A 17,921-nucleotide genomic window follows, 5' to 3' on the forward strand; every position below is an offset into this window, starting at 1 on the left:
CTATCAAAGCACCTAGCCAGAACTCTAGCGGATTAACACTGTTGTCCACAGCAAGGCCTGGGAGGCAGGTGCTGGGTAATAAAGGGTGATACAATCACCTGACCTAAGACAACCTAGCACCAGGGGAAAAAGATCAGCAGCCAGAAAACCACAAGATGGCGGATGGTCAAAAACAAAACATTCTAACAATGAGTCGGCGGAACTCCTCCATGTCTACAAATCTAAAACGGCAACATTTCCATTGTAAGCAGACTGGAGCTGTGTCCATTTAGCAATTGAGCCTGTGGGTGGGTGGCTGAGAGCTTTCTTTTTTGCTCCGAGGCCTGAGGTAGCAAGGTCAGCTGAACATTATGCTGGGGAAAGGATTTGTAAGTGCCTGATGATGGTGCCCCAGAATGTGGAAGGACAGGTGCAGGGCGGGAGGCATTTGCACCAGTGTCATGGACAGAGCATTGGCAAGCATGTAGCCCAGGGGAAGAGTCAGTAGTGTCACGCGCTGGCACCAATTGTGGACCCAGACGTTCGGTCCATCGAGTCGGGTGTTTATATGACATGTGCCTGGTCATGCTAGTGGTGGTTAGTGTTGTGAGTTCTGTTTTCGGGCTCCCTCCTGTGGTCGTGAATGGTACTTCGGCTGGTTCTGTCCATGGACTTTCTCTGATGCCTGTGGGTGTTTCTGGGTTTCCTTCTACAGGTGACGAGGCTAATTCGTTAGTGGGCTGCTCTATTTAACTCCACTTGGATCCTTGTCCGATGCCAGCTGTCAATGTTGTAGCATTGGTCTAGTTCGCTCCTGGATCTTCCTGGTTACCTGTTTTCTCCAGCAGAAGCTAAGTTTCGCTTTGCTTTTTTCTTGTTTGCTATTTTTTCTGTCCAGCATGCTTATGTGAATTTTGCCATGCTTGCTGGAAGCTCTGGGACGCAGAGGGGCGCCTCTGCTCCGTTAGTCGGTGCGGACGGTATTTTTCCCTGCACTCTCTGTGTGGCTTTTGTAGGGCTTTGTGCTGACTGCAAAGTGACCTTTCCTATCTTCTGTCTGTTTAGTAAGTCGGGCCTCTCTTTGCTAAATCTATTTCATCTCTGTGTTTGTGATTTCATCTTACTCACAGTCAATATATGTGGGGGGCTGCCTTTTCCTTTGGGGAATTTTCTCGGAGGCAAGATAGGCTTATTTTTCCTATCTCTAGGGCTAGCTAGTTCTGAGGCTGTAACGAGGTGCCTAGGTCATGTTAGGAGCGCTCCACGGCTATTTCTAGTGTACGTGATAGGATTAGGGATTGCGGTCAGCAGAGGTTCCACTTCCCAGAGCTTGTCCTGTATTAATGTGCTATCAGGTCTTTTCTGGTGCTCTAACTACCAGGTCCACTATTTGTTCTAACCACCATATCATAACAGTACAGCTGGCCAAAAGTATTGATGCATCTCAATAGAGGGATAAGTGAAGCTCTGAGACCATTTTTTTTTCTTTGCAGCGTGTTCTGTCTCACTTTTCCCCTTTACCTCTGGGTGGTTCAGAACACAGGTGTAGACATGGACATTCAAGGTCTGTCCTCTTGGATGGATAATCTCACTACAAGGGTACAAAACATTCAAGATGTTGTGGTTCAGAATTCGATGTCAGAGCCTAGGATTCCAATTCCTGATTTATTTTTTGGTGATAGATCTAAGTTCTTGAATTTCAAAAATAATTGTAAATTGTTTCTAGCTTTGAAACCTCGCTCCTCAGGTGATCCTGCTCAACAAGTAAGGATCATTATTTCTTTGTTACGTGGTGACCCTCAAGACTGGGCATTTTCCCTTGTGCCAGGAGATCCGGCATTGCGTGATGTGGATGCGTTTTTCCTGGCGCTCGGATTGCGTTATGACGAACCTAATTCAGTGGATCAGGCAGAGAAAATCTTGCTGGCTCTGTGTCAGGGTCAGGATGAAGCAGAGATATATTGTCAGAAGTTTAGAAAGTGGTCTGTGCTCACTCAGTGGAATGAATGTGCCCTGGCAGCAATCTTCAGAAAGGGTCTCTCTGAAGCCCTTAAAGATGTCATGGTGGGATTTCCCATGCCTGCTGGACTGAATGAGTCTATGTCCTTGGCCATTCAGATCGATCGGCGCTTGAGTGAGCGTAAATCTGTGCACCATTTGGCGGTACTATCTGAGCACGGGCCTGAGCCTATGCAGTGTGATAGGACTTTGACCAGAACTGAACGGCAGGAACACAGACGTCAGAATGGGCTGTGTTTTTACTGTGGTGATTCCACTCATGCTATCTCCGATTGTCCTAAGCGCACTAAGCGGTTCGCTAGGTCTGCCACCATTGGTACGGTACAGTCAAAATTTCTATTGTCCGTTACTCTGATTTGTTCTTTGTCTTCCTACTCTGTTATGGCATTTGTGGATTCAGGCGCTGCCCTGAATTTGATGGACCTGGAGTATGCTAGGCGCTGTGGTTTTTTCTTGGAGCCCTTGCAGCATCCTATTCCATTGAGAGGAATTGATGCTACGCCTTTGGCCAAGAATAAGCCTCAGTACTGGACCCAATTGACCATGTGCATGGCTCCTGCACATCAGGAGGATATCCGTTTTTTGGTGTTACATAATCTGCATGATGTGGTCGTTTTAGGGTTACCATGGCTACAGGTCCATAATCCAGTATTGGACTGGAAATCTATGTCTGTGTCCAGCTGGGGTTGCCAGGGGGTACATGGTGATGTTCCATTTTTGTCAATTTCGTCTTCTACTCCTTCTGAAGTTCCGGAGTTTTTGTCGGATTATCAGGATGTATTTGATGAGCCCAAAGCCAGTGCCCTACCTCCTCATAGGGATTGTGATTGTGCAATTAATTTGATTCCTGGTAGTAAGTTTCCTAAGGGCCGATTGTTCAATTTATCTGTGCCAGAACACGCCGCTATGCGGAGTTATATAAAGGAATCCTTGGAGAAAGGCCATATTCGCCCATCGTCATCACCGTTGGGAGCAGGGTTCTTTTTTGTGGCCAAGAAGGATGGTTCTTTGAGACCTTGTATTGATTACCGCCTTCTTAATAAAATTACTGTCAAATTTCAGTATCCTTTGCCGTTGCTGTCCGACTTGTTTGCTTGTATTAAAGGGGCTAGTTGGTTTACCAAGATAGACCTTCGAGGGTCGTATAATCTTGTGCGTATTAAACGGGGCGATGAATGGAAAACAGCATTTAATACGCCTGAGGGCCATTTTGAGTACCTGGTGATGCCATTCGGGCTTTCCAATGCTCCATCAGTATTTCAGTCCTTTATGCATGACATCTTCCGAGAGTACCTGGATAAATTCCTGATCGTGTATTTGGATGATATTTTGGTCTTTTCGGATGATTGGGAGTCTCATGTGAAGCAGGTCAGAATGGTGTTCCAGGTACTTCGTGCTAATTCCTTGTTTGTGAAGGGGTCAAAGTGTCTCTTTGGAGTTCAGAAGGTTTCATTTTTGGGGTTCATTTTTTCCCCTTCTACTGTCGAGATGGACCCTGTTAAAGTCCAGGCCATTCATGATTGGACTCAGCCGACATCTGTGAAGAGCCTGCAAAAGTTCCTGGGCTTTGCTAATTTTTATCGTCGCTTCATCGCTAATTTTTCTAGTGTTGCTAAACCGTTGACTGATTTGACCAAGAAGGGTGCTGATGTGGTCAATTGGTCTTCTGCGGCCGTGGATGCTTTTCGGGAATTGAAGCATCGTTTTTCTTCTGCCCCTGTGTTGTGCCAGCCAGATGTTTCGCTCCCGTTTCAGGTTGAGGTTGATGCCTCTGAGATTGGAGCAGGGGCTGTTTTGTCGCAAAGAAGTTCTGATGGCTCGGGAATGAAGCCATGTGCTTTCTTTTCTAGAAAGTTTTCGCCTGCTGAGCGCAATTATGATGTTGGTAATCGAGAATTGTTGGCCATGAAGTGGGCATTCGAGGAGTGGCGTCATTGGCTTGAGGGAGCCAAGCATCGCATGGTGGTCTTGACAGATCACAAAAATTTGACTTATCTTGAGTCTGCCAAATGGTTGAATCCGAGACAGGCTCGATGGGCGTTATTTTTCTCCCGTTTTGATTTTGTGGTTTCGTACCTTCCGGGCTCTAAGAATGTGAAGGCTGATGCCCTGTCAAGGAGTTTTGTGCCTGACTCTCCGGGTGTTTCTGAGCCGGCAGGTATTCTCAAAGAGGGGATAATTTTGTCTGCCATCTCCCCTGATTTGCGGCGGGTGCTGCAAAAATTTCAGGCTGATAGACCTGATCGTTGCCCAGCAGATAAACTGTTTGTCCCTGATAAATGGACTAGCAGAGTTATCTCTGAGCTTCATTGTTCGGTGTTGGCTGGGCATCCTGGAATCTTTGGTACCAGAGATTTGGTGGCTAGATCCTTTTGGTGGCCTTCTTTGTCACGGGATGTGCATTCTTTTGTGCAGTCCTGTGGGACTTGTGCTCGGGCTAAGCCCTGCTGTTCTCGTGCTAGTGGGTTGCTTTTGCCCTTGCTGGTCCCGAAGAGGCCCTGGACGCATATTTCTATGGATTTTATTTCGGATCTCCCCGTCTCTCAAAAGATGTCGGTCATTTGGGTGGTTTGTGATCGCTTTTCTAAGATGGTCCATTTGGTACCCTTGTCTAAATTGCCTTCCTCCTCTGATTTGGTGCCATTGTTTTTCCAGCATGTGGTTCGTTTACATGGCATTCCGGAGAACATCGTTTCGGACAGAGGTTCTCAGTTTGTTTCGAGGTTTTGGCGATCCTTTTGTGCTAGGATGGGCATTGATCTGTCTTTTTCCTCGGTTTTCCATCCTCAGACAAATGGCCAAACCGAACGAACTAATCAGACGTTGGAAACATATCTGAGATGCTTTGTTTCTGCTGATCAGGATGATTGGGTGTCCTTTTTGCCGTTGGCTGAGTTTGCCCTTAATAATCGGGCCAGCTCGGCTACTTTGGTTTCGCCATTTTTCTGCAATTCTGGTTTCCATCCTCGTTTCTCTTCAGGGCAGGTTGAGTCTTCAGACTGTCCGTCCTGGTGTAGATACTGTGGTGAATAGGTTGCAGCAGATTTGGACTCATGTGGTGGACAATTTGACATTGTCCCAGGAGAAGGCTCAACGTTTCGCTAACCGCCGGCGTTGTGTGGGTCCCCGATTTCGTGTTGGGGATTTAGTTTGGTTGTCGTCTCGTTATGTTCCTATGAAGGTTTCCTCTCCTAAGTTTAAGCCTCGTTTCATTGGTCCGTATAAAATTTCTGAGGTTATCAATCCTGTGTCATTTCGTTTGGCGCTTCCAGATTCTTTTGCCATCCATAATGTGTTCCATAGGTCGATGTTGCGGAGATATGTGGCGCCTGTGGTTCCATCCGTTGACCCTCCTGCTCCGGTGTTGGTTGAGGGGGAGTTGGAGTATGTGGTGGAGAAGATTTTGGATTCTCGTATTTCGAGACGGAAACTCCAGTACTTGGTCAAGTGGAAGGGTTATGGTCAGGAGGATAATTCCTGGGTTTTTGCCTCTGATGTTCATGCGGCCGATCTGGTTCGTGCCTTTCATTTGGCTCATCCTGGTCGGCCTGGGGGCTCTCGTGAGGGTTCGGTGACCCATCCTCAAGGGGGGGGTGCTGTTGTGAGTTCTGTTTTCGGGCTCCCTCCTGTGGTCGTGAATGGTACTTTGGCTGGTTCTGTCCATGGACTTTCTCTGATGCCTGTGGGTGTTTCTGGGTTTCCTTCTACAGGTGACGAGGCTAATTCGTTAGTGGGCTGCTCTATTTAACTCCACTTGGATCCTTGTCTGATGCCAGCTGTCAATGTTGTAGCATTGGTCTAGTTCGCTCCTGGATCTTCCTGGTTACCCGTTTTCTCCAGCAGAAGCTAAGTTTCGCTTTGCTTTTTACTTGTTTGCTATTTTTTCTGTCCAGCATGCTTATGTGAATTTTGCCTTGCTTGCTGGAAGCTCTGGGACGCAGAGGGGCGCCTCCGCTCCGTTAGTCGGTGCGGACGGTATTTTTCCCTGCACTCTCTGTGTGGCTTTTGTAGGGTTTTGTGCTGACTGCAAAGTGACCTTTCCTATCTTCTGTCTGTTTAGTAAGTCGGGCCTCTCTTTGCTAAATCTATTTCATCTCTGTGTTTGTGATTTCATCTTACTCACAGTCAATATATGTGGGGGGCTGCCTTTTCCTTTGGGGAATTTTCTCGGAGGCAAGATAGGCTTATTTTTCCTATCTCTAGGGCTAGCTAGTTCTGAGGCTGTGACGAGGCGCCTAGGTCATGTTAGGAGCGCTCCACGGCTATTTCTAGTGTACGTGATAGGATTAGGGATTGCGGTCAGCAGAGGTTCCACTTCCCAGAGCTTGTCCTGTATTAATGTGCTATCAGGTCTTTTCTGGTGCTCTAACTACCAGGTCCACTATTTGTTCTAACCACCAGATCATAACAGGTTAGGTTCTAAGTAGTCAGGCCCTTCTGATCTTGCCATGACACAGGTTGAAAATTACCATTTTTTTGGTCTCAGAACTCTCTTTAAAAAAGTCCCAGACTGGGGAACACCTAAGTCTTTGATGGAGAAATTGACGAGTGTCGGTGCTCTGCGGAACAGTTAACCGCCTTCTCCCTCTGGTCACGCCACTGCCTCATCCTGCCTGTTTTAGTGCTGCTGATCCCTACCTCTCAACACTTCTGGACTCACTCTGTATGCCAGCTTCCCAGGTTGGGTCAGTGACTGCGTCATCCACCACCTCGTCTTCCACTGCCGCACCCTGGTCCACCTGACTGGGTGACTTAAGGCTACGTTCACATTAGCGTTCCGCTAATGTGCGTCGCTGTTGCGTCGGCGACGCGCCCCTATGTTTAACATAGGGGACGCGTGCGGTTTTTTGGTTGCGTTTTTCGACACGTGCGTCGTTTCCGACGCTAGCGTCGGATGCAAGAAAATGCAACAAGTTGCATTTTTCGTGCGTCCGATTTTCGTCAAAAAACGACGCACGCGTCGCAAAACGCAGCGTTTTTGCGCGCGTTTTTTGTGCGTCGAGCGTTGCATCGCCGACGCACCGGCGCGCAACGCTAATGTGAACGTAGCCTAACAACAACCTGACTTATCGGCAACTGTTTTATCTTCATCTACCTCAGAAAAAAATTGCCATTTCCTACCATCATCTTCTTGTGACCGTGGCTGCTCTAAGTTTTATGCATCACTAAACAGCATGTCCTCCTTTCCCTCTTGGAACATGCAGCATGAGAGGCCACATTTACGAAATGAGGATGTAAGGAGCTCCTTGGAGTGTCCTAGTGTGGGATCACTGGTCTCCTGAGACGTGACATGGTGGAAGGAAGGAGGATCAGGGTGAGGATTAAGTGATTCAGAGTCTTGGGAGGCGGGACTGGAGCTTGTGGAAGACTGAGTGGTGCTGGCAAGCATGCTGGAAGCATTATCTGCCCTCCAACCAACCACCTGTTTGCACTGGTGTGGCTGCAGAAGTGGTGTCCCATACCTCCCTGCAAAGTGGAACAGGAAGCTATGTGTCGTGGATGGGCGTGTTGCTTGTGCTCCAGCAACAGGTGCAGTAGCAACTTCCCCACGGTCTCAGTCTGCACATACCATCATCAGCACTTCCACTTTCCCGTCCATTACCACACACCTTACAAATTTTGTAATTGTTAGGTTTCTGGAAGCCAAGTTTCCTTGATTAAATGAAGCTACAAAATTTTTAATTACAAAAAAAATTGTCACCTGTTTTTGAAAATTTCAAACCACTGTAATTTCTCAAAAAGCACATTAAACTGTATGAATGACATAGTCAATTTTTTAAACAAAAAACGTGGTCACCTGTAGCAGGTCAAGCAGTTTTTAAAAATGTTAAACCATTGAAATTTTACACACAGTACATTAAACTGTATGGATGACAATAGTCAATGTTTGGAGCAAAAATATTTTGTGAACTATATAAGGCCAAGCGGTTTTTGCACATTTTAAACCACCATAATTTTACACAACGCAAGTTCAACTGTATAAATTACAATAGTCAATTTTTGGAAAAAAAATTGTGAGCTGTATCGGGCCAAGCGGTCTTTAAAAATTTTAAACCACCATAATCTTGTACAAAGCGCGTTAAACTACAATAATGACAATACAGTCAATTTTTTCACCCAAATTGAAAGTGTCACCTGCAGCAGCTATATATTTAGCCACCGACTGCAAAGCCCTATGCACTGCCTACAGGCTATATTCAGCCAGTTTCTTTGCTCCAGCAGTTGTCCCTAGGCTAAATGCAAAATGTATCAGAAAAAGTACAAGATTAGGCCTCAGAAGGACTTTTAGTATGATCAGAGGCATAGCTAGGGTTTTTATTGGTGGGGGGCATACTTCTACTTGGGCCCCTAATCAGCTAACCTTGATTACAGGTGGATGCACGAGAACCTGAGCAGATGACCGCACTGTTATTGAAAATAATCTCTATACAAAGACCAACACTGATATTACCACCATATGGTGACCATATAGTAGTGGATACATGTCCTACGGAACATATAAATGATTACAGTACGGTTACAGATAGTGACTTACAGATGACGTTCTTTCTGATGGAATCGTTCACTTTTACCGTCTTTTCTATCTGGCCCAGACCGACATACCAACTTCTTCCAGCCAGGACTCATCTGCAGAGATTACAACAAAGACACGTTTAACTTCCCACATTTCCTGCTCCACCCCATCTATCCCCAACCTGCACAAACTCCTCAACTTGCTGATACCCCAATACTGAGCAGCTGCTGCCATATGTGTCCCTATTACTGCACCTGCTGTGTGGTACTGGTTGTCCTTTAAATGGTAAAACAAATCTCTAGAATATATAAATGCCCTGTGCAAAAAGTAATAAATAACTTCATTACTCACATCTCCTCTTTTTACACTGCTGCTCCGAGCATCCACACATCTCAGGACACCTCTCAGTGTGAACCTTCCTCTCTCATCATTCCTATCAACTGTATCGGCATGCAGCCGATACAGTTGAACTTGCGATGATGGGTGGAGGGCCTGGTGCCTCCTGCCCAAGGGCCCATAGCGGTTGAGTGGCAGTTCAGGGAGATCGAGTCTCTGCTCTGCCACAGGGTGTAGCTGTTTGGATATGCTGTGCATGCCGATACAGTTACAATAGCGTAGCTCCGGGTGGGCCCCTCAGAGCCCGGTGCCCGCAGTGACCACTCCCTCTGTCCCCCCAGTAGTTACACTACTGGGTGTGATGGGTCAGCATTAGCACCAGTAGCACCACTAGTGGATTTGCAAAAAAAAGGCTTGAACAAATACTGAGGCCAGCCAATCACAGAAACGTCACTACAAAGATGGCTACGGCATTACAGTGACTGGCAGACAATCCCCGAATGTTTATTGGCTGTATAACATGTTCGCTCATCACTAATATTTCCCCATTGATAAATATCAGGGATTTTTTTCTGCGTGCCAAGATGAAGTTTTCAATGCAGCCATTTAGTTTACCAATTAATTACTAATTACTAACTATAATTACTAAAACAAATAAAAGCAGAAAAAAAAACATTTTTGAGTAAAAGTATTCACCTCTTTGCTATTTACCTATTTTGTTACATTACAACTAGTGATGAGCGAGTGTACTCGTTGCTCGGGTTTTCCAGAGCAAGCTCGGGTGAAATACGAGTATTTATGACTGCTTGAAGATTTAGTTTTCATTGCCCCAGCTGAATGATTTACAGCTACTAGCCTGCTTGATTACATGTGTGGATTCCCTAGCAACCATGCAACCCCCACATGTACTCAGCCTGGCTACTAGCTGTAAATCATTCAGCTGAGGCGATGAAAATGAAATCTCCGAGCAGACATAAATACTCGGAGGTCACCCGAGTGTGCTCGGGAAAACCCAAGCAACGAGCATACTCGATCATCACTAATTACAACCTGTATTTAAGTATTTTTGTAATCCGATTTGTGTGTAATGCATCAGCACTAAATAATCTAAGTTGGTGAAGTGTAGTGAGAAAAATATTGACATAAATTAAATTTAAGGAATCAAATAACTAAAAATTGGCTTATGCATATCACCCCTTTTGACAATAAGCTGTACATTCCATATAGGTGGACTTTATTGAAGAGTGGGTAGAAAAAAGTCTTTACTTACACACAAAAATTATAAGGCTCATTTTTAGTTTGACAAAAGACATTTGGAAGGAAGGTGCTCAGATTAGACCAAAATTGAACTTTTTTGCCCACGAGGTAATGTCTGGTGCCAAACCAACACAGCTCCCTAAGAACACCATCCCCACAGTGAAACATGGTGCTGGCAGCATCCTGCTGTGGGTATGTTTTTCGGCAGCAGGGACAGGGGAAAATGGTCCTAGATTGATGGTATAAAATACAGTGATATTCTTGAGCGAAACCTGTTTCAATCTGTCAGTGATTTTGGAATCTGCTTTATTTCTCCTGAACTGATTGTACTGTACTTTCTCAAAATTCTTAATTCATAAGTAAAATATCTTTTCAGTGATTGCAGATTTTGCTATTACTGAGATAGGAGATGGCAGTCGGTGCTCATAAAGTTGTATGGAAAAGGGTAACTGTTGTTTCAGGAGAACTTGCAGCAGAAAGTCTGAGTCAGCCTGTGTCTAGCTCCTCCCCTCCATAGAATTTTTAAAGCACAAAGTGTCACCTTTTATCTTGGTAATGGGAACTGTCTTCACTGAATGCTGATTTTGCTCATAAATTGAGAATGAAAGATCAGTCCAGAAGGAGACAGAAACTGATTTCTCTGATAAGATATTGTTAGGGTTGGCGGAACGCTCCGAATATATATTTATTAGAGGAAGTTGGTGCGTTTGCAACCCGGGATCCACCGTGCAGGAAAGCACCTGCAGCTAGATATGGCGGTACTATATAGTGGTATAAACAGACTCGGTTACTTCACAGAGTCTGTTAGCAAATATAACGCTGTGCCCTGTTTGGCTCACAGAGGCACACAACTACTTAGTAGAGCAGATGGTGGTCATGCAGTTAAATACAAACATGAAACTTCTCGCCGGAGGTGCCAGCATTCTAGGGGCTTATTTCAGCGGGGTCCCTGAATACACACACACAAAACTCCTCGCCAGAGGTGCCAGCATTCTAGGGTCTTATTTCAGCCGGGTCCCTGACTGCATACAAAACATGACCACACTGGCGCTGAGCTCTTATATAAATTGACACTAGCGCATGGCCGTGCGGTCATGAGAACCCTTTATAGTTCTAGCACCTACAGGACCTTCCAAGAAGGACCAATGGAAGGCTGTCACAGAACTTGATCAGGTACAGGGCCTTCCTGGAGAACCAATGGAAGTTGCTGCAGTACCTGATCATGTGACCCTTGATCTCCACTGAAAGATCTTGCCCTGGGCATGCTCAGTGTGTGCAAAGCAGGACTTAGTCCCAGAATAGCCAAACGGTAGACCACAGGGATGACCTGTTCCAGAACCTTGAACGGGCCAATGTAGCGAGGCGCAAACTTAGTGGACTCAACTCACAGCCTGATGTTACGGGCGGAGAGCCACACTAAGTCGCCAGGAGCAAAGGTCGAAGCGGGGCACCGGTGTGTATCAGCAGAAACCCTCATTCTCTCCTTGGAGGCCCGGATGGCATCCTGTGTGCAGTCCCAAATGTCATGAGCCTCCACCGCCCAGTCTGCCACCCTAGAATCGGTGGATGACACGGGCATGGGCACAGGGACACGCGGATGCTGGCCGTAATTAAGGAGAAAAGGAGTCTGCCCAGTGGAATCGGCTACGGCGTTGTTCAAGGCAAATTCCGGCCACGGTAGCAAAGATGCCCAGTCATCCTGCCCAGCAGAGACAAAATGCCGCAAGTATGTCACCAGAGTCTGGTTGGTCCTCTCTACCAACCCATTCGTCTCGGGATGGTATGCAGAGGGGAGATTCAACTCTATGCTGAGTAAACGACAGAGCTCCCTCCAAAACCGAGACGCGAACTGGGGACCCGGTCGCTGACAATTTTATCAGGCATTCCATGTAGACGGAAAATATGTTTTATGAACAACGCCGCCAAGGCCCGTGCAGAAGGTAACAGTGGAAGCGGCACCAAGTGCACCATTTTAGAGAAATGATCGGTGACAACCCAGATAACGGTGCAGCTACGAGACTTGGGTAAGCCCACCACGAAGTCCATCCCGACCATTTCCCAGGGCCTGTCTGCCACCAGTAGAGGGTAAAGCAACCCAGCAGGCCGTTGCTGAGGAGACCGATTCTGGGCGCAGGAAACGCACGCCCGAATATAGTCCCCGACATCACGGGCCATATGCGGCCACCAGTGCGTTCTCGCCAAAGGCTCAGATGTCCTTTTGGTCCCAAAATGCCCACCCACTCTGGACGATTGAGCCCAAGCGAGAACCTCCGGTCGCAAATTCGCTGGCACGAAAGTCTTGCCTGGGGGCACAGACTCTAGCGAAACCGGAGCTATAGTTCTCAGGCTCTCAGAAGGGACAATAAGCCGAGGCTCCTCCTCGTCAGATGACACTACAGAGCGGGAGAGAGCATTGGCGCGAATGTTCTTCTCCCCGGAGAGAAAATGAAGAGTAAAATGAAACCGGGAAAAGAACAGGGACCATCTAGCCTGGCGAGAATTCAGCCGCTGGGCCGTCTGTAAATATACAAAGTTCTTATGGTCAGTGAAAACCTGGAAGGGAAAGCGAGCTCCCTCCAAGAGGTGTCTCCACTCTGAGAAAGCCAACTTCATGGCTAGCAACTCCCTGTCCCCGATGGAATAATTCCTCTCCGCCGGTGTGAAGGTCTTGGAAAAGAAGAAGCAAGGATGCTTCCGACCTTGAGCATCCTTTTGGAAAAGGACTGCTCCAGCACCAACGGATGAGGCATCCACCTCCATGATAAATGGCTTATCTACATCGGGGCGATGTAGAATGGGAGCGCTAGCGAAGTGTGACTTAACTGAGAGGAAGCCCTTCTAGACATCCTCCGACCACAACTTGGGATTTGCTCCCTTCTTGGTGAGGGCAACCAAGGGAGCTACCAAAGTTGAGAAGTGTGGGATGAACTGACGATAGTAATTAATGAACCCCATAAAGTGCTGCACCGCTTTAAGTGAATGGGGTTCCTGCCAGTCCATCACAGCCTGTAGCTGGGCAGGATCCATAGCCAAACCCTGGGTAGAGATGATATAACCAAGGACAGGCAAGGACTCCTGCTCAAACACACACTTCTCCAACTTGGCGTAGAGTGAGTTTGCCCGTAAGAGGTCGAAGACTTTGCGAACATCTCTCCGATGGGAGTCAATATCTGGAGAGTAGATGAGAATATCATCCAGATAGACTACAACCGATGTGGTGAGCATATCCCGAAAGATGTCGTTCACAAAGTCTTGGAAAATGGCTGGGGCATTACAGAGCCCGAAGGGCATCACCAGATATTCATAGTGCCCATCCCTGGTGTTAAAAGCCATCTTCCATTCGTCCCCCTCACGGATGCGAATCAGGTTGTAAGCAGATCTAATTTAGTAAATACCCTTGCTCCCCGTAGCCTATCAAAAAGCTCAGATATCAGGGGTAATGGGTACTTGTTCTTAACGGTAATGGCATTAAGACCCCTGTAGTCTATGCATGGACGTAAGTCTCCACTCTTCTTCTGCACGAAGAAGAACCCAGCCCCTGCAGGTGACACTGACTTCCTAATGAATCCTCTTGCCAGATTCTCTTAGATGTACTGAGACATTGCCTCCGTCTCCGGGAGAGATAATGGATAGACTCGACCCCGGGGAGGCTCAGCACCAGGCAAAAGGTCAATAGGACAGTCATAGGGGCGGTGAAGCGGAAGAGTCTCCGCAGCCCATTTGGAGAACACGTCCGCATAGGGCCAATAGTGCTCGGGGAGAGAGGAAAGATCTGCGGGTACCTCTGTTGTAGCAACCTGAACGCACTCCCTCTGACATCTACCCTCACAGGATTTACTCCATCCCAAAATTCACCCTGAGGACCACTCTGTATGAGAATGATAGCGTAGCCATGGTATCCCCAACAGGACCTCATCAATTCCCTCAGGAATGACTAATAGAGAAATAATCTCCTGATGTGATGGAGACACAGATAGAGTGAAATGAATGGTTTGGTGGGTAATCTGTGAGGGTAGTGTCGACCCATTTACCACTCGAATGGTTACTGGTTTGGCGAGCATCACCAGGGGTATTGCATGACGCTGGGCGGATGACATAAAATTACCCTCCGCCCCAGAGTCCACGCAAAGCTCTACCATAAGAGTGGATGGGCCTATGGTAATTGTCCCCTTGAAGGACAACTTAGAGGCAAACGTCGCCGTGTCTAGTGTATTTCCTCCAAATGCCACTATACGCTGACGCTTCCCCGACCGCTGAGGACACTTGGAGGCAAGATGTCCTGAGACTGCCGGCAAACATGACAGACCTTAAGTGCACGAGCGGACTGGGACTTGGATCCCGCTCTTGTCACCTCTATGGCCTCATGTGACTCGGATGCCTGGACTGGAGATTCCAAAGGTCTGGCGAAGGTGGGAGCCAGCCGAAACCTCTGCCTACACTGGGCTCGCTCCAACCTTCGCTCGTGAAAACGAAGGTCTATGCGAGTTGATACAGCTATGAGCTCCTCCAGTGTGGCGGGAATCTCCCTAGTGGCCAAAGCGTCCTTCACATGGTCAGCCAGCCCCCTCCAAAAAACATGAATGAGGGTTTTATCTGGCCATTCCAACTCAGACGCTAATGTCCGGAAGTGGACGGCAAAATGGCTGACCATGGTTGAACCCTGAGTCAAAGCCAGCAGTTGGAGTGCTGTATCATGGGTTACTTGAGGTCCTACAAAGACCTGTTTCAGAGTGCCCAGAAACTGAGGAACACTCCGCACCACATGATCGTTGCGCTCCCACAGCGGCGTAGCCCACTCCAAAGCTCTGTCCGACAGGAGAGATTATGAATCCCACCTTTGCCCACTCTGTGGGAAAATGTGCAGCCAGGAGCTCGAGGTGAATACCACACTGGCTAACGAAACGCCTACAGGACTTACTGTCCGCAGAGTATTTTCTCAGGCAATGGGAGGTGAGATAGAGTCGGAACAGGGGTGGCAGTGGGTAAAGCTGCTGCAGCCACGCTAGCAGCCTGAACAGCTATTGCGGTAACATCCACCGCCGAGGTTGCACGCTCAAGAGACTCCAACCGGCCCTCCAGCAGCTGTACCCCTGCAATCGCTGTTCATCCGCCATAACTTAGCCAGATCCTGGTGCTAGTGTACTGTTAGGGTTGGCGGAACGCACCGAATATATATTTATTAGAGGAAGATGGTGCGTTCGCAACCCGGGATCCACCGTGCAGGAAAGCACCTGCAGCTAGATATGGCGGTACTATATAGTGGTATAAACAGACTCTGTTACTTCACAGAGCCTGTTAGCAAATATAACGCTGTGCCCTGTTTGGCTCACAGAGGCACACAGCTACTTAGTAGAGCAGATGGTGGTCATGCAGTCAAATACAAACATGAAACTTCTCGCCGGAGGTGCCAGCATTCTAGGGTCTTATTTCAGCCGGGTCCCTGATTGCATACAAAACATGACCACACTGGCGCTGAGCTCTTATATAAATTGACACTAGCGCATGGCCGTGCGGTTATGAGAACCCTTTATAGTTGTATCACCTACAGGACCTTCCAAGAAGGACCAATTGAAGGCTGCCACAGAACTTGATCAGGTACAGGGCCTTCCTGGAGAACCAATGGAAGTTGCTGCAGTACCTGAGCATGTGACCCTTGATCTCCACTGAGAGATCTTGCCCTGGGCATGCTCAGTGTGTGCAAAGCAGGACTTAGTCCCAGAAAAGCCTGCTCGCCGCAGACCAGTGCAGGGTACAATAGTAAAGCCTGGAGAGGCAGCAGTAACCCTTTGCACAGTATCAGATTCAGTGAGACGCTGGGACCAACGTCTTTGCTGAGCAGGCTCCACTGCAGCTGATGCAGAATGGGAGACCGCAGCAGGCATGGTTCAAGATTCCCCCTGTGCAGTGGCGGGAACTCGACTCCTAACAGATATATTACACAGTTGCTTATTTTCATGTGCACTATTGATTTAAGAAATAAAAATTAACAATTACTCCTTAGTAGGGTAACGGAGATATATAGAAGCACGGTAGTGCTGATTTTTATATGATTTTGATCTTTTCTATGATGCCTCCTCGAGAACAAATTGTCAGTGAAAACCTCAATCGATTAATCATAATTTCATATATCCGAGACCACAATTTACAGACTGGGCACAGGTCTCCGGACCAGAACTTACCAGACTCTTAGACAAATAGTATATGAGACTGTTGAGTTCAGGTTAGGCGACTGAAGACCAGACGGGAAATCAAAGTCCTTTAAACTGAGATGTATGAAGCCAACCTAACTCTCAATGGACACCATGTATTGCTTCATTTCTCCTATGGTGTGACTCCTGGAGAACTTGAAGAGTTGCTGCTCGGGTCCTCCTTACATTATAGTCGATCGCTGGGCGTCATCATCTTAGACAAATAATAACAACATATAAAAACTAACAATAATTTTGCGATAGTAGCAAGCCAGTGCAACCAATTTACCTCATTCACACAAGTTCCACTCATAGAAAACTGAGACTTGAGGAGCTCTTTGGCGGGTTCCTCAATTGCTTCCTTCAGAGCTGTTTTATGTGCCCCGCGACTTGCAAAACTAGAAGAGTAACTCAACCTCCACATGTTATTTCATGACTACAGTGTTCCTTCATGGTGTCACCCAGGCAAGTGGCCAAATATAACAAATTTCAGATCACACAAACAGCCTTAGGCAAATAACCTTTTAAGTTGCCAAATGTGTTATTGAAAAACACAATAAGCCATTAGGAGAAGTGATGGTAAACTTTAACCCCTTCAAGACCCAGCCTATTTTGACCTTAAAGACCTTGCCGTTTTTTGCAATTCTGACCAGTGTCCCTTTATGAGGTAATAACTCAGGAACGCTTCAACTGATCCTAGCGGTTCTGAGATTGTTTTTTCGTGACATATTGGGCTTCATGTTAGTGGTAAATTTAGGTCAATAAATTCTGCGTTTATTTGTGATAAACACGGAAATTTGGCGAAAAATTTTCACATTTTGAATTTTTATTCTGTTAAACCAGAGAGATATGTGACACAAAATAGTTAATAAATAACATTTCCCACATGTTTACTTTACATCAGCACAATTTTGGAAACACATTTTTTTTTGTTAGGAAGTTATAAGGGTTAAAATTCGACCAGCGATTTGTCATTTTTACAACGAAATTTACAAAACCATTTTTTTTAGGGACCACCTCTCATTTGAAGTCAGTTTGAGGGGTCTATGTGGCTGAAAATACCCAAAAGTGACACCATTCTAAAAACTGCACCCCTCAAGGTACTCAAAACCACATTCAAGAAGTTTATTAACCCTTCAGGTGCTTCACAGCAGCAGAAGCAACATGGAAGGAAAAAATGAACATTTAACTTTTTAGTCACAAAAATTATCTTTTAGCAACAATTTTTTTTCATTTTCCCAATGGTAAAAGGAGAAACTGAACCACGAAAGTTGTTGTCCAATTTGTCCTGAGTACGCTGATACCTCATATGTGGGGGTAAACCACTGTTTGGGCGCACGGCAGGGCTTGGAAGGGAAGGAGCGCCATTTGACTTTTTGAATCAAAAATTGGCTCCACTCTTTAGCGGACACCATGTCAGGTTTGGAGAGCCCCCGTGTGCCTAAAAATTGGAGCTCCCCCACAAGTGACCCCATTTTGGAAACTAGACGCCCCAAGGAACTTATCTAGATGCATAGCGAGCACTTTGAACCCCCAGGTGCTTCACAAATTGATCCGTAAAAATGAAAAAGTACTTTTTTTTCACAAAAAAATTCTTTTAGCCTCAATTTTTTCATTTTCACATGGGC

At 46.7% G+C, this 17,921-nt stretch overlaps 1 protein-coding gene across 1 annotated transcript in view; it reads right to left on the reverse strand.

The window, feature by feature from the left end:
* The window catches only part of LOC138666674 (uncharacterized), a 70,944-nt gene extending 54,227 nt beyond the window's left edge, over positions 1–16,717 (reverse strand). The window contains exon 1 of the mRNA XM_069754862.1: positions 16,583–16,717. Within this exon, the coding sequence (XP_069610963.1) occupies positions 16,583–16,717 (135 nt within the window). The remainder of the gene's footprint in view (positions 1–16,582) is intronic.
* Positions 16,718–17,921: the final 1,204 nt, after the last annotated feature.

The sequence above is a fragment of the Ranitomeya imitator genome, chromosome 2 (assembly GCF_032444005.1).
Source record: "Ranitomeya imitator isolate aRanImi1 chromosome 2, aRanImi1.pri, whole genome shotgun sequence".
NCBI classification, from domain to species: Eukaryota; Metazoa; Chordata; class Amphibia; order Anura; family Dendrobatidae; genus Ranitomeya; species Ranitomeya imitator.